This window comes from Pipistrellus kuhlii, unplaced genomic scaffold, assembly GCF_014108245.1.
Source record: "Pipistrellus kuhlii isolate mPipKuh1 unplaced genomic scaffold, mPipKuh1.p scaffold_m20_p_111, whole genome shotgun sequence".
In the NCBI taxonomy this organism is placed as follows: domain Eukaryota; kingdom Metazoa; phylum Chordata; class Mammalia; order Chiroptera; family Vespertilionidae; genus Pipistrellus; species Pipistrellus kuhlii.
In genome coordinates this window covers 153,097-169,295 of record NW_023425418.1, presented here as the reverse complement: position 1 = coordinate 169,295, position 16,199 = coordinate 153,097, and the positions used below count along the sequence as shown (strand labels likewise).

The window sequence follows — 16,199 nt, the reverse complement described above, 5'->3', positions numbered from 1 at the left end:
ACACAGGTCAATCCAAGGTTTAACTCTAGAGCCGCTCCCTACAATTTCCTCCTTACACCTTCATTTAGAAAAAAAATTCCTATTGTTTAATCATTTTGTAATTAACCGTTTTTATTAAACCATAGTTGGCATACAATATCCTATTAGTTTTAGTTGTACAGCATAGATATGATATTTATTATTGACTATCTGCCCTTCTCCTTCTCACCGGTCCTTCCTCCCCTCCCTTCTGGCACCATCAGTTTGTTGTTGATTTCTATGGGTCTGCTTTGGTTCTCTTTGAGGATGTGAAAAATCCCAGAGATAAGTGACATCTTTCCTTGTCTGAATCCTTTCACTCAACATAATACCCTCTAGGTCCATCCATCCAAATGGCAGGACTTCATTCTCTTTACGGCTGGTTTATATTAAATTGTGCACAAACACCACATCTTTATAATCTAGTTGTCTATGGATCTAAGGATTCAATGCAATAGTTCTTTTTCCCACCTAACTTTTTGACATAATAGACTAGGCCATTGATTTATTAAGATTCTTAATTTTATTATTTCACATGTTTGGTGTGTCAGATTTACATTCCAATTTCAGTTAAAACATTCACTTGCTTTTGTTCACACATTGATTATTGAGAAATATGTTGCTTTGATTTCCAAATGTAGAGATATTGGCTTATCTTTGACTATAGAATGAGGTGACTCTTCAGGAGTCCCAGGAGCACCTCAGGTATCCACGGTAGGTGAGGCACTAGCTGAATGTCCAGGGGGGAGACTTTCCTGCCTTCTGGGGTCCCTGCAGACCCCCTCCCTAGAGTGTGGGGGTCTGACACCCTCTGAGCTAGTGGATGGCTAGAGCAGCGTATACACTGGGCTCTTCTGGGGGCTCCTCTGATGGGGAGGATGGAGGTGCACTTGTCTGCCCTCTAAGGGCCAAGAGGTTCAGCTCCGTGTAGGTCACATCCTGGAGGGTGTCAGGTGCAGCAGCCTGGAGCAGGGGGAGAGAGAGGGATGAAACGTGGTTGGGGTTTGAGAAGACTCGTGGCCTGGGGAGGATGGGACCCACCTGACTGTCCATCTGTCTGTCCTCTTCTCCTTGTCTGTCCTTTGTGTCTAGTACTGCCCCTGATAGAGAAGAAGAAGAGGTGGTCATTAACTGCCTGAGTCTTGATGTTGAGCAGTTCACCTGGGCATACAGACTCCCTGGGGGCCTTCAACCAGCATGTTCTGCTGGAGAGAGACAGTGAGATGGAACAGCGTCTCCTGAATCACTTCACTCAACATAATACCATCTAGGTCCATCCATGTGGTCCCAAATGGCAGCATTTCATCTTCTTTATGCCTGATGCATATACCATAGTGCATGCACGCCACATCTTTCTCATCTAGTTGTGTATGGATCTAAAGATTCAATGCAATGGGTTCTTTTCCCCTAAATTCCATTGTTGAAGTCTTCCTGTCACTTATCCTCATGTTGCCAGATCCAGCAATAAATTTAAAAGATCATCCACCATGACCAAGAAGGACTTTTTCTGTAGATGCAAGAATGGTTCAATATTCGCAAATCAATACACGTGATATACCACATCAACACAATGAATGATAAAAATCACATGGTCTTATCAATAGATTCAGAAAAACATTTGTGAGAATGTTTCATATTCATGATATTGAAAAGGGTGAAAGAGGACTTTACATCTGTGCATTTGTGCTAATGATAAGGGTATACTTCCTAGGTTTTTTTATTTGAGATTCTGGAGAAATCTTTTTCTCAGCTGACCTTCTCCATCTATTTAGTTTTCTTGTGGCAGGTGCTCTGTGCTCCCCACTGTGTGACCCAGGTCACCCCCTTCTCTACTCACCTGAGGTCCTGCCTTTGTTCTGACGCCGATGTCGGAGGAAAAGGAAGAGGAGGAGGAAGAGCAGCAGAACCAAGGCCACCAAGATCCCTATCCAGTACCATTTGGGATCTAGGACATTAGTGATGTCATGAATGAGTCAATTATGCCCTTTGATGAGTACCTGCTGGGGTCTGTCACTTACCTTCTCTCACCTCACAGCAGCCATGCACCAGGCATTGATAACCCCACCACCCACTTCACTGAAGCTAAGAGAGGTTAATCACGTGCCCCAGGTCACCCAGCCTGGACTTGGCAGGGGTGGGACTTGAATAAGCCTCCTGGGATGAGGACTGTGGGTTCCCTGTGCTGCCCTCACGCTGTCCCCAGTGGGACACCAGCTTCATGCTCCGGCCTCCTCATCTGCAGGGGCCTGTAAATGTCTCATCTGGAGCTGAGGGTCCTTCCTCATTACCCTCCCCCCAGCACAGCATGGACAGGAGGGGCAGGGTGTGGGGAGGTGGACTCTGAGTCTCTCTAGGACCCCTCTCCATCCTGCAGGGCCTGATGCCCACCTAGGAAGTGGGGCTCTGCCTTCCTGAGCTCTGAGAGGCCCTTATGTCACCTCATCCCCCAGCAGCCTGTGAGCAGGATGGGACCAGGGGTGAGCAGAAAGGAACACGGCACTAAGAGGAGAGAAGGGACCGCCCAGCCCCACAACAGGAACAGCAGAGCCAGGAGGTGATCCACCCTGTTCCCTCCTCTGAGCTGAGCCTGAGCTGAGGGGAATGACTAGGTGCTTGGACCCTTGTCCTGCCCGTCTCTCCCTGTACAGTGTCACTGTCACTGAGGCAGAGGGGACAGGCCCCATAACATCATGTCCTGGGTGCTTCCTGTGAGGCCCTCCCCCAGGAGGTCAGGGTCAGAGCCAGAACCACAGGAAATGTGAGCTCTGGACAAGGGTTCTCTCCTTTTACACCTGGAGACACTGAGGCCCAGGCAGGGGAAGGATGAGTCCAAGCAGGAGACTTCAGAGGAGCCTGAACCCGCTCATGGCTCAGCCCCTGTCCCCATGGAGGCACCCACCGTCTCCCCACAGACCATCTCACACACCGTGGATGAGAGAAACTGATCCTCAGAGCCTCTTGGGATGAGGATGGGGAATAACGGGTGGGGGCTGTCATCTCTCCACATGAGCCCAGCTCCTCCCCAGCCTGTGCCCCCATGTCTCCCATTTCCATGACCACCCATCACCTGCCTCAGACCCTGGGACTTTCAGCCGTGCACCCCCACCCCCACCAGGACACAAGCCCATCCTTGAGGATCTGGATCACTCGATCCCCTGACAGACTCTCAGGACTTGCTGGGTGGGCTGTGCTCCCTCTGGGCAGAGCTCCACGGGACTCACCAGCTGTGGAAGGGGGCCCTGTGGGTGGGGGACTGAGGCCTCCAGAGGGTCCTGGAAGTGAGCACAGGAAGAGGGTGAGAGGCTTGGGGTGACGCTGGACTCCTTTTCACACTGACATCCTCTATCATCTGTGCTGGGGCCTCTGAGACCCTCTCACTGCTTATGTATCCAGGTGAGGAGGAAGGGAGTGGACTGGGTGGGAGGGTCTCCAAGGAGAAGATCTCGTCAGGGCAACCATACCTAGAGCCCCTCACCCGCGTTTCAGCCCATAATTCTGCGGACAGGACCCTAAGCAGACAGCTCAGCGGACAGGGTCAGGGGCCCTCACCTGAGACCAGGAGCTCCAGGGGCTCACTAGGGTGTGACAGCAGGAAGGGGGAGGAGGTGTGTGAGCTGTAGCACATGTAGGTGCCCCCATGGGCTGAGGTCACAGGGCTCATGGAGAACTCTGCCTGGTACAACCAAGCTCTTTGCTCTGATCTCAGATGCAGGGGGAGATCGGCTGTCCTCTCCTTGGACAGAAGGAACGAGTCCCTCTGGCTCCGTGACTGACACAGCAGGGTCACGTTCTCTCCTGAGGCTACCCTGGGGCCTGGCTGCACCGAGAGGGAGGGTCTGTCAGACAGGTGTCCTAGTGAGAGAGAGAGAGAGAGAGAGAGAGAGAGAGAGAGAGAGAGAGAGAGTGAGGGAGTCCTGCCCACATTGGATCTGACCTGAAAGTCACCCTCCTCTTTGCCTCTATTGTCTATAGGCATCTTCCCCCTTCCCCCCACCACTACCTCTCTCTGTCTCTCTCCCTCCCTGGGGCCTGCACTCTCATTATGGCCTTACCACATGAGATCCCAGCAGGGCCCATACAGAGTCTGGGTCCGTGACTGAGCCCACTGTCTCCTCACCTGCCACCAGGATGTCCAGGGGGTCGCTTGGGGCCGACCACTCAGAGGAGAGGTTGTATCCACCGTAGCATCTGTACCGGCCCCCGTGGGAGCTTCTCACAGTGCTCAGGGAGAAGTGGGCCTGAGAGAACCCAGCCTGGGGCTGCAGGACAGGGCTCTGCAGGAGGTCCCGTCCCTCCTCCTTGTGCAGAGCGAATCTGACATAGCCGACATCAGAGCGACACTGGAGGGTCAGGTTCTGTCCAGAGGCCACGATGGGGCCCTGCTGGCTCAGGAGGGAGGGCTTCCTAGACATACCTGCAGAGACCAGACATGAAGTACAGGGGAATCTCCACCCATAAACCCCTTCTCCTGGCCTGGCTCCGAGGTCTCACTGTCTCTCAGTGTCTCTGGCCCAGAAGACCATGTAATCACTTCACTCCACCTTCTCACATGGGCTCCCCTCATAGCAACGATAACAACAACCTGGCTGATAGCTCAGTCCATGGGTGGAGCAATAACTGGACTTACCTGAGACCAGGAGCTCCAGGGCATCACTGGGTTGTGAGCACACATGGGGTCTGTAGCAGTCATAGCATCTGAACGTCTGCCTGTGGAGGGGGGTCATGGGGCCCACAGAGAACAGGGCCTGGAACTGCACACTGGGCTGTCGATGTGAGCTCAGGACCCAGGAGAGTCTGTGATCTCCTTCCTTATTCAAAAGGAACCTGTGGTATCCCTGCCCTGAGCCACACTGGAGGGTCACGTTCCTTCCTGAGGGCACGACAGGGCTGGGCAGGGCTGAGAGGCTGGGTTTGCTGTAGGATCCTAGGAGAGGAGGAGGCAGGGTGTTAAATGGGACTCATACCTCCCTCATGTCTCCCAGGACTGGGCTTTGAGGGGGAGACACCCTGAGAGCAGACCCCCTTCCTGAGGGCAGAGCCTGAGGCTGGGACCCCTGAGTGTCCTCTCACCTGTGGTCACCACCAGCTCCAGGGGGTCACTGCGCTCCGACCAGACAGTGAGGCTGAGATAGTAACAGTGATATATCCCTACGTTATTCTCTGTCATATATGTGATGGAGAACTTGGCCTTGTCTCCGGACTCCAGTGGAAACTGTCTGTCAAAAGGAGCTTGGCTTCCCTCTTTATCCAGACGGTACTCCTCAGCCCCTGGGGTCCCCTGACACCAGAGGGTCACGGGGCTCCACCAGGGGATCACAGGGCCTGGCTCAGCCCAGAGGGTGGGCTTGGGAAGGGGCCCTGGAGAAAACAAGAGGCTATATTACAAAGGCCTTCCCCACCCGCATCCTATAGCTCAACCCAAGACACTCTTATTGTATTTCTTCCATCCTAGCCTCACCTCTTTTGGGCACAGGGCTCTGAGCTGACAGCTCAGCAGACAGGGTCAGGGGCCCTCACCTGAGACCAGGAGCTCCAGGGGCTCACTGGGGAGTGACAGCAGGAAGGGGGAGGAGCTGTCTGAGCTGTAGCACCTGTAGGTGCCCCCGTGGGCGGAGGTCACATGACTCATGGAGAACTCTGCCTGGAACTGCTGAGCTCAGGTGCTCTGATCTCAGACGCAGGGGGGGCGGGGGTCAGCTGCCCCTCCTTGGACAGAGAAATGTGTCCCTCTGGCTCCGTGACTGACACAGCAGGGTCACGTTCTCCCCTGAGGCCACCCTGGGACCTGGCTGCACTGAGAGGGAGGGTCTGTCAGTCAGGTGTCCTAGAAAGAGGGAGGAGGGTGAGGGCTGCCTGCCCACCTTATATGTTAAAATCGATATAATAATTGGATAATGTGCAAATTGGTCAGGATGCCATCATGCAAGAACCAATCAGCTGGTTATGTTCTTGCCCCGGTGCTGGCCAGAGACATGAGGCTCAGGTCCTGACACCAGCAATGGGCCCGGGGATTGGGGCTCATATCCCTGTCTCTTCTCCCATCCCGCCCACCTCACCACCCCTCTCCCCACCCTCCCTCCCCCCACACACACACACACTATTCTACCTCTTTAAAAGAATCTATCAAGGAGCCTCGATGGGTGGGCAGGGCCTATCTCTTTGCCACCATGGGTTGTGAGGCTCCCACACTGTTACTGGGAATAGGCCAGGTTTGGGGACCCTCCTTCCTCCTTTGCTCCACCTCTAGTGCAGAAATTTCATCTCAAAAATCTGGTCTCCCCGTATGAGTCTTGGAAGCCCTCCCTCCTGAGCCAGCAGGGCCCCACTGTGGTCTATAGACAGAGCCTGAACCTCCAGTGTCACTCAGATGTCGGCTGTGACATATATATGGAAAGGAGAGGGACAGAATGATAGAAACATCAATGATGAGAAAGAAGAAAGAAGATATGATCCGCTGTCTCTTGCATCCCCCCTATGTGGGTATTGAGCCAGCAACCTGGGCATCCAGACTCACCTGGAGTTGAACTGTGACATCCTGTTTCATAGGTTGAAGCTCAACCTCTGAGCAATGCTGGGTGAGCTGCCTACCTTTATCTGACCTGAGAGTCATCAGGCCTCTCTCTGAGGACCCTCCTCTCTGTCTGTCTCTGTTTCTCTGAGTCTCCCCTCTCCCCTCCCACCCCCTGCCTCTCTATGTCTCTCTTCCTCCCTGGGGCCCTGCACTCTCATTCTGGCCTTACCACCTAACACCACCAGCAGGGCCTATGTGGAGTCTGGTCCCTGACTGAATCCACTGCCTCCTCACCTGCCACCAGGATGTCCAGGGGGTGGGGGGCCACTGTGTCAAACACTCAAAGAAAAGTTTGTTCCTACTCTAGCATCTGTACCCGCCCCCCTGTCAGCCTCCCAGAGTGTCAGGGGGAAGTGGGCCTGAGAGAGCCCAGCCTGGGGCTGCAGGACAAGGCTCTGGGGGAGGTCCCATCCTCCCTCCTTGTGCAGAGCGAATCTATCATAGCCTATATCAGAGTAACACTGGAAGGTCAGGCTCTGTCTAGAGGTCAAGATGGGGCCCTGCTGGCTCAGGAGGGAGGGCTTCCCAGACTCACCTGGGGAGGCCAGATGTGAATTACAGGGGCTGCTCCTCCCACACAACCCTTCTGCTGGCCTGGCACCCAGGTCTTACTCTCTCTTTCTGTGTGTGTGTGTGTGTGTGTGTGTGTGTGTGTGTGTGTGTGTGTCTGGCCCAGGAGCTCTTGTCATCCGCTGACCTCACCCCCTCACATGGGGCTCCATTCAAAGTAATCACCCTAATAACACCCCAGTTTGGTTCCTGAATCAATGAATTGGATAAAAATGGAACTTACCTGAGACCAGGAGCTCCAGGGGGTCACTGGGGTGTGAGCACACCTGGGGGCTGTTCCTGTAGCAGCCATAGCATCTGAACGTCCCCCTATGACTGGGGGTCATGGGACCCACAGGGAACAGGGCCTGGGACTGCCCACTGGGCTGTGGCTGTGAGTCCAGGGCCCAGAAGAACCTGTGATCTCCTTCCTTAGTCAGAATGAACCTGCCAAATCCCTCCCCTGAGCCACACTGGAGGGTCACGTTCTCTTCTGAGGTCATGACAGGCCTGGGCAGGGCTGAGAGGCTGGGTCTGCTGTAGGATCCTAAGAGAGGAGGAGGCAGCGTGTTAAATGGGCTCACACCTCCCTCATGTCACCCAGGGCTGGGCTGTGAGAGGGAGACATCCTGAGAGCAGACCCCCTTCCTGAGGGCAGAGCCTGAGGCTGGGACCCCTGAGTGTCCTCTCACCTGTCACCACCAGCTCCAGGGGGTCACTGCGCTCTGACGTGTTATTAGGGCTGCAATAGTAACAGCGATATATCCCTGCATAGTCCGATGTCATGCGTGTGATGGAGAACTTGGCCTTGTTCCCAGGTTCCAGTGGCTTCTCTCTTTTCCATGGTGCTGGGCTTTTCTCTTTTTCAAAGCAGAACTCCTTGGCCTCCACTGTCCCCCCACACCAGAGGGTCACAGAGCTCCCGCTGGGCATCATAGAGTCTGGCTCAGCCCAGAGGGTGGGTTTGGAGAGGGTCCCTAAAAGGAAACCAGAAGCTGCTTTACAAAGACCTTCACACCCTCATCCCTAACCTCAGCCCAAGACCCTCTCATTTTATCACCTCATCCCAGTACCTCTGTGCTCCCTCCTGAGCCCCAGGGATGAAGGAAGAAGGGGGACATGGAGTCTGGGGAGGACTCACCTGCCTGTACACGGGTCCTCTGGTCCAGACTCAGCCCTGGAAGAGAGTCCCTGTGAGAGATCTGCACCCAGATGTCTCAGCTGATTCCTTTCCCATCAGGGCCTATCCACTCCAGCTGCCTGAGCCTGAGGGTCTCCATGAACAAGGGGTGCCACCCCCCACTTGCCCCCTCCTCCTAATGTCCACAACTGACCGAGGCAGAGAAGAGCAGAGAAGATGGATGCCATGGCATCTGCTCTGCAGGCTCCGCTCTGCAAATGGAGGAAGCCTGCGCCTGCAGAAGAGAGTCTCACAGGATGTGATGACTTACAGGATGTTGCAACCCTTTGGGGTTACCACACCCCACAGCCAGGGGAGGGCCCCGCCCTGAGCCTGGCTCTGCATCTCCCCAGAATGTGGGCTCACAGGGAGCCCAGGATTCAGGAGGCTGGGCTGCAGTGCCTGAGGTCTCACCTGATCCTCAGGTCTCTTGTGTCTGCGTGTCTGACTCCTGCTCAGAGAGGGCAGGACCCAGGTTCTGGTCCTGACTCAGCCCATGAGAGTCTGGCTCTGAACAGCCCAATGGGACACCCGGCCACAGCTCTTGAGGAAGCTCATTTATGAAAGACTCGGCTGAGCAGTTTCCCAGTGGTCTCAGCATTTCCTCCAGTCTCCCTGGTTCAAGGGTCCTGGTAGGTTCTCATCCCTGTCAAACCATCGTGTTTCCTGCCTTTTTAATGTTCATTATTCAGTGTAAGTATTGGTACTACCTTATGGTTTGATGCATATTTATTTCTTCAATGACTTATAAAGCTCAGCACATTTTATTAAAAAATTTTTTGGTTACTCCTCACCTGAGGATATTATTTCCAATGATTTTTAGAGAGGATGGAAGGGAGAGAGGAAAGGAGAGAGAGAGAAAGATTGATGTGAGAGAGACACATCAATAGGTTGCATCCCACATGAGACACGGGGATCAAACCTGCATCCAAGGCTCATGCCCTTGACCCAGAAGTAAACCTGTGACCCTTAGGTGGTCAGGCTGATGCTCTAACCTAGGGGTGGCGAACTCAATCAGAGAAGGGGCCAAAATCTAAAATCCAGCCTAAATCGCGGGCCGAATGGTTTACTGAACAGTCATAAACTGTCATTGTGATGGAAACGCAGCGGAGTGCAGTGATGACAGCGCGGTGCGGGCCACATTGCAAGGCCTGGCGGGACGGATTTGGCCCGCGGGCCTTGTGTTTGACACATGTGCTCTAACCACTTAGAACACCAGTCAAGGCCAGCTCTCACCTTTACATAATGTCACTGCACATAAGCATGTCAGTATACCTTGCTTGTTAACGTTTTTTGCTTACTTTTCCATTGCTCTCTGCTGCTATATAACAACTTGTACATGTGTCCTAATGACCTGGATGCCAGTCCAAGGTCTCAATTCAGCACAGCAAATATCGTCCTCACTGTCTCGCTGTGTCTACAGGAAAAGAAGTTCTTCATGTTAGTGGATTCCACTGTGTCCTTGTCCCCCCTAAGTTTGTGTTCTTTGTCCACATCAAGAAAAAAAAAGTCACCCATAAGCTAGTAAGATAGTTCCCCCCTTCCCTTTTTCCAAAAGAAAAGGTAACTGGTTTGTTTTTCACCTTTTGATCTGTCGACCATTTGACATTGCGGATTGCAAATGCTGTGAGGCTGGTAAAGCTTCTGTGTCCCACAGACTCTCCGACTGGCCCAGCACCATGTGATGGAAAGACCGTGACCTCCCCACTGCATGACAGCGGTCTGTCACGATCCAGGTGACTCCACATGCGGGGTCTGACCTGGAGTCTTCCTTCTGCTCCTTTGGATGAGGCATCTCCACTTGTCAATCTTTCAAACCGCCACTGTCTCCATCTGCATTGAATGGCTGGTTTCATTTCCTCTGTCTCTCAGTCAGGAAGAATTCTCACCATCTTTGTGGGGAAGGCATTGGTATTGCTGAGAAGTCAAGGGAGGAAGTAGCCTGCTCAAGTGTCTTTCAACCACTCAGCTGGTAGCGCCACACCTGATACTGAATGTGCCTGTCTGTGTTACTGCCTTTGAGCAAGACTCTCAAGAACATCATTCTTGTCTGAATCCTGAAGAGTCTCCACATTTTAAAGAGGGAAGTGACACCTAGCCTCACAGTTGCTCTAAAAGGACAGCAATGAGAGATTCCATGCTCACAGAGACACAGAGTCACGTGGAATCTGTGGAAAACATAGGACCTGCGTCCCAGGGCCAGGAAGAGGCACTGAGCTTCCTATGGGACCAGATGCATCTTGCAGAGCCCCAGGCTCCTCCCTCCCCACACCTGGGCTCACTGTCCTGAGGGCTCCTAGTTGTCCCCAGTCACCAACGCAGGGAGGGAGGTCACCTTCACACCCCCAAGGAAGCCATCACATCCACCACCTTCTTGGGCTCTGAGCCCCACACCCTCACTCCCCTCTTCAGTTCACTATCCACATCTGCCCTTGGCCCTCCCTTTCAGATGCTGTTTATGCCTAAATCCCTCCCATGGACTTCACTGTCTTCAGAGTGAGTCCAGATTCTTCCTTCTGAACTCAAGACAATTCATTATCATCAGATGTGACCCTCCCACCTCAGCTCTCACCTCTGTTTCACTCAGACAGATGGGTACAGTGCCCATGGACACACACACACACATATACATGCACTCACACACATTCTCAAACATACATGTACATTCATATACACTCACACACACATACACACATATACACTTACACTCATATACCTATACACTTACACACACATAAGCATACACACTTAAGCACTCTTACATACATACATACACTCACACATACACACTCACTTTCATATGCTAACATAGGCTCACACACTCATGTTTGCATACTCTTACACACATATATTCATGCATACACACATACTCTCATTACTAGTCACACAACTCTCACAGACATATATGCTCACAAGCATACACACTCAGTCACTCACACACATATACACTCACACACATGTACACAGTCACACTAAAACAGCAACACACACGTATATACTCAGACACTATACACTCACACATACCCACCAACTGATACATGCATAGGCCCATAAAAACTCAAACACACACAAGACACACACTCATACCGTAAAAAAAACACATACACCTTCACACACACACACACACACACACACACACACACACACACACACACCACTCTCAGACATTCAAATACATTCATACACCCCACCCACATACACACACACACACACACACACATACATACACATGCACACAAACATACTTTCACACACAGGAGTGTGCCATTGGCTGTGCCAAGGTTGCTGGCCCCAAGAGGAACAGGAGGCCTGGGGGATGTCACAACACTGTCAATCACCCACAGAGGCCACCAGCACCCTCCTCCTGGCCTGGGTGTGTGCTTTTGCTTCTCCCTATCACTTCCTCCCTCTAACTTCCTTGTTTTGTGAGCAGAGCTCCTGCTCTCCTTCAAACCTTCGGAGTCCTTTCTGCCTCCTCACCACCTCTTGTCCCCCAGACTGTCCCTTCTTATATAATGCTGTTTATTCTGTCTCCGTGCTTTAGGTAGAAGAGTGTGTGGGACACAATTCCCAGGCTGTAGTCTAAAACCTGGGGACTCATTTATTGAGCATGTATTTTGTTTCTGGTTTGTTTGTTTTTTGTTTTTGTTGGGGTTTTTTTTGAGCATCTATTTTTAACCAGTCTCTTCTCTTCCTCTTTGCGTGTTGGGCAAAATTGAGAAACCTTACTTCTGAGGATTGTTATGAGGCTTGGCAGTGCCTGAGACACAAAGAGCCCCAATATGATGTCATTCTTTTTCTCTTTTTAAAATAAATATATATTTTATTGATTTCAGAGAGGAAGGGAAAGGGCAAATAAGAGATGAAAACATCAATGATGAGAGAGAATCGTTGATCAGGTGCCTCCTGCAAGCCCCACACAGGGGATGGAGCCCACAACCCAGGCATGTGCCCTGACCTGAAATCCAACCATGACCTCCTGGTTCATAGGTTAACACTCAATTACTGAGCATTGGAAGCCGGAAATCTGGTGTCATTTTCTGACCTGCTGAAGGCATTTTTATGGGAGATGTGTGGTGGGAGGGCCGTGTGAAAGCTGCATGTGTATCCCCCAAGCCTACAAGGTAAATCTGAAGCAGTAGTGCATGCTTGGTTGAATGGCAGATGAGTGCAAAAGGATGCAGGATGGTGGGCCTCATCCTGGATAATAGACTGAGCCCAAGTCAGGAGTGAAGGTTGACATTTCATTAGCAGGTTGGTCCCTAAGCACTAAGGCATGTAGGGCACCACTGACCTGGTGGGAGTCCTGCTCCCATAAAACTCCACAGACACCAGTGGGGCAACCTCCAATGTATAGGGAGCTACAGAGAACCATGCCTGTTTCACTTGCATGTATTTTTATTGAAGCAACAGCTACATAACATACAATTAAACCTTTTAAAATAGAAAACTCACTAGAATGCGGTAAATACACAATGTCCCTATGACAATGTCTATCTTGTTTCAAGAGCTTTTTAAATCCCCACCCCCACCCCCCCCAAAAAATACCAAACAGTCCATCACCCATCTGTCCTCCTGCTCAACCCCAGACAAACCCATCAGATTTTTGTATCTACGGGTTTCCTTCTCCTGGACATTTTTCATAAAGGGAATCACACAAAACCTGATTCCATTTTGTGTCCGGTTTCTCTCACGGAGCTGCATTGTTATGATGTTTTCCCAGTATGGACCAAGTAGCCATCCTTTGTTCTTTATGATTAAAAAAAAAAAAATCCCAGGGTTGTGAAGATCCCTCATTTTGTTGGGATGGGTGTGACCTAGCATGAGGGGACTATAGATGTGAATCCAAACCAGCCATGTGGGACGGACCCTCATGTCACAGGGTGAGAACAGAAGGGCAGTGGAGGAGAGTTAGCGAGGTCAGGGAGGAAGGGAGACAACCTAGGTGGATGGAGGAGGCGTCCTCTATAGGGACATGGCCCATGCTCTCCTGCACCCAAGCCTCACCGACCACCTCGATTTTCCTGGACATTCTCAGCAGACAGTTTCCTCAACAGTAGTCCACATTCTCCATCACCACCTCCTGGGGTCCTCAGATGGGCTCCCAGGTTTCCCCACTCTGAACGGTGGGTTGTTCCCTCTGTGTTCACATCCTGGCTGCTTGGAGGGCCATTTTGGTGTCATTTCGAGCCAGAAATAGCAGCACCCCGAGGACCACCAGGACCAAGCCAGCCACGCCCATCCGGATAAGATTCTCCACTGTGTAGTCTTGGGAATAGAAAATATGAATTGTGGGTAATGAAGTCTCAGAGGTCAGGGCACACCCAAGTCTCCAGGATGTTGGTGTTCAACCCAGGGCTCCCATCTCCCCTTCACATCAGCGTCCCTGTGATGTCTGAACTCAGCACCTGCTCTGAGTCACCTTGATAAGAGATAGCTGTGCCAAAGAGCTGAGAATGAGTGAAAAATTATCTCAGTTCGGAAAGAGCAAGAGCTGTGTGTTCTGCGTTCTATCTGAGGAGCAAGACCTCATGAGCTTGTTCCACTAAAGCTGAGAGATTCCCTGTTCTCAACAGCTGGGAACCCAGGGTCCATAGAGGAGGGGTTGGTGTCAGGGGTTCCTGAATCTCAGGAGCATGAAGGGGTGAAAGTCTGGGCTGGGTTTACTTCACCTCACCATGCCCAGGCCCCTCCTCTTATGGGTCTGCTATTTTCATCTTCACCTGAAGTTGTTCATCTATTGATTCTTTTATTACCTTACTTTATTTTGTAATAACAAATACCTAGTGGTAGATGTATTTTCCAGATGAAAAAAATATTGGTATGTGGATGCTACTCATGTGATTTTTTTTTTTTAACTCAACTGACATCTAAGCCGAAACTGATTTGGCTCAGTGGTAGAGCATCGGTCTGCGGACTGAAAGGTCCCAGGTTTAATTCTGGTCAAGGGCATGTACGTTGCTTGCGTGCACATCCCCGATAGGGGGTGTGCAGGAAGTGGCTGGTCAATATTTTTGTCTCATCCACATTTCTGGCTCTCTATCTCTCTCCCTTCCTCTCTGTAAAAAAATCAATAAAATATATATTTTTAAAAATGACATCCAAGATCAAAACCAAGGAAGTCCACACTTTGGTCCCAATTTAAGTCACACAGAAAAATGCCCTAATTTCAATATTTTCTTAACACCAAAAGTAGGAAATTAGGTCAATCTCTCACCCAATTTTTATATAAATCCCATGATGTCAACAGAAATTATGGACCTCTCTTCATTACAGTGACCCACGCAATAATGCTAAAGGTCAGCTCCACAATTCAGAAAATGCACATGGACGATCCACGTCACTCAGTTGGGTGAATATCCAAATGGGTGACACCAAGAAGCCTTTGTAATGGGTGACATGTGGTTAAAGGTCAGAGAAAAGGTAATTATGGGGGGATGTGTGTCTGTCAGGAAAAGAGAGCATTCCTAGTAAACCCTAATGAAACAGAAGAATGGATAGGAACAAAGCAGTCATAGTGCGTTTAATATAAAATGCAAATTTGTAAGTGGAGTTGACTTGACATCATTTTGGTGTGAATTAAGCTGTTTTACAGAAGAGAAACTCTGGAACATTTTAATCCCTCATTTCATTGTGTTAGGTGTGGAGTGAGAAAAGTAGGTATGCCATTGAGAACAAAGAAGTGATACTTCCTAGGCCTGGTGGGTATTATACTTTTCTCAGCCTGGTGGAGTAATCAACTGGAAAACAATCCACAGGGAGAGTCTTTGGGAGGCTAACAGGTCATGATATAAATATGCCAAAACCAAGAGCTTTCCTATGTGCACTTACTACCATGTAGGAAATCTACAGGAATCACACTGCTTACTCACAAATTACAATGTTAGGTGTGCAATTCTCTAGGTGAGCTGTGCATTTACTCAATTTATCAAATAGCTGTCACATGCTTCTAAGCTCATTTGAAAATGTGTGTGAAAAGAAGTCTATATATAAACAAGAAGTTATTCTTCATAACAACACTCTGGTATTAATCTACTCCCAATAAAAAGAGGAATAGAATGCTTATATTTCTATCTGGACTTCATATAATGTAAGCTAAATTGTGAGCTTTTGACTTGAGTATAACCTGAAGATTCTCAAAAAAGAGCCATAAAAGAGCCTTGTGCCCAGAAACCCTGAGCAGAGGTGAAGGCACAGGATCTTAGCAGGGACCCTAGATCCCCTTGCACCCTGCCTGGTCCCCCCTGTGTCTCAAGTGAGCACTGAGGGCATGGAGGCCTCCAGGGGGCACAGGGCCTTGCAGAGTGGTGCCCACAGGTGGGAACACTTCTCACTGCAGCAGGGTGTCCAGTGGGGATGGCACCATCACCCACAGCAGGTGCCACCTTGGCCAGAGCAAAGCCACCTGTCCTGCTTTGAGAAGGCTCAGAGTCCCACCTGTGTGGTGAGGGCTTCCGTCCAAGGGGCTCTGGAAATGAGCAGCCGAGGGGGTGTCCCCTGTCCTCTCTCCAGCTCTCCTGCCCTCTCCTCCTCCATCAGCCCAGCCATCGTCCCTGTGCCACAAGCCAGACCCAGGCACCAAACCCTGCCAAATGGGCACCCTCTCCATCTCCCATTCCACACACTCTCCACCCTAGTTAGGAATCAGGGACCAGACCAGGTGTGAAGGGCTGCTAGCTTTTAGGGGAAAACCCCACAGATTCTGTGTGGAACCAGGAGGAGCTGACATGCTAAGTGGGAGTTTCCAAATCTTTGGTGTCTCCATAACATTGTGTGGCCCCTCTTGCTGAGCTGAGCCCCAGGCCTGGTGGATACTCAGTGCACCTTCCCCCTGTCTCCCTCAGCTTTTCAGTCCCTACAAGGTTGCAGTGACTGGGAGCA

General features: G+C 50.9%; 1 protein-coding gene across 2 annotated transcripts in view; it reads right to left on the bottom strand.

The window, feature by feature from the left end:
• Positions 1 to 526: 526 nt before the first annotated feature.
• LOC118715905 (leukocyte immunoglobulin-like receptor subfamily A member 6) overlaps positions 527 to 16,199 on the bottom strand; it is a 41,485-nt gene continuing 25,812 nt past the window's right edge. Inside the window, exons 5-12 of one of the 2 annotated variants that reach the window (XM_045579684.1) lie at positions 7,831 to 8,115; positions 7,383 to 7,685; positions 5,089 to 5,376; positions 4,646 to 4,942; positions 3,568 to 3,870; positions 3,240 to 3,290; positions 1,856 to 1,963; positions 527 to 1,118 (exon numbers count right to left, since the gene is read on the bottom strand). In XM_045579684.1, coding sequence (XP_045435640.1) covers positions 835 to 1,118; positions 1,856 to 1,963; positions 3,240 to 3,290; positions 3,568 to 3,870; positions 4,646 to 4,942; positions 5,089 to 5,376; positions 7,383 to 7,685; positions 7,831 to 8,115 — 1,919 coding nt within the window. In that variant the 3' untranslated portion in view covers positions 527 to 834. The remainder of the gene's footprint in view (positions 1,119 to 1,855; positions 1,964 to 3,239; positions 3,291 to 3,567; positions 3,871 to 4,645; positions 4,943 to 5,088; positions 5,377 to 7,382; positions 7,686 to 7,830; positions 8,116 to 16,199) is intronic. The other variant, XM_036432496.2, reaches the window with a different exon arrangement.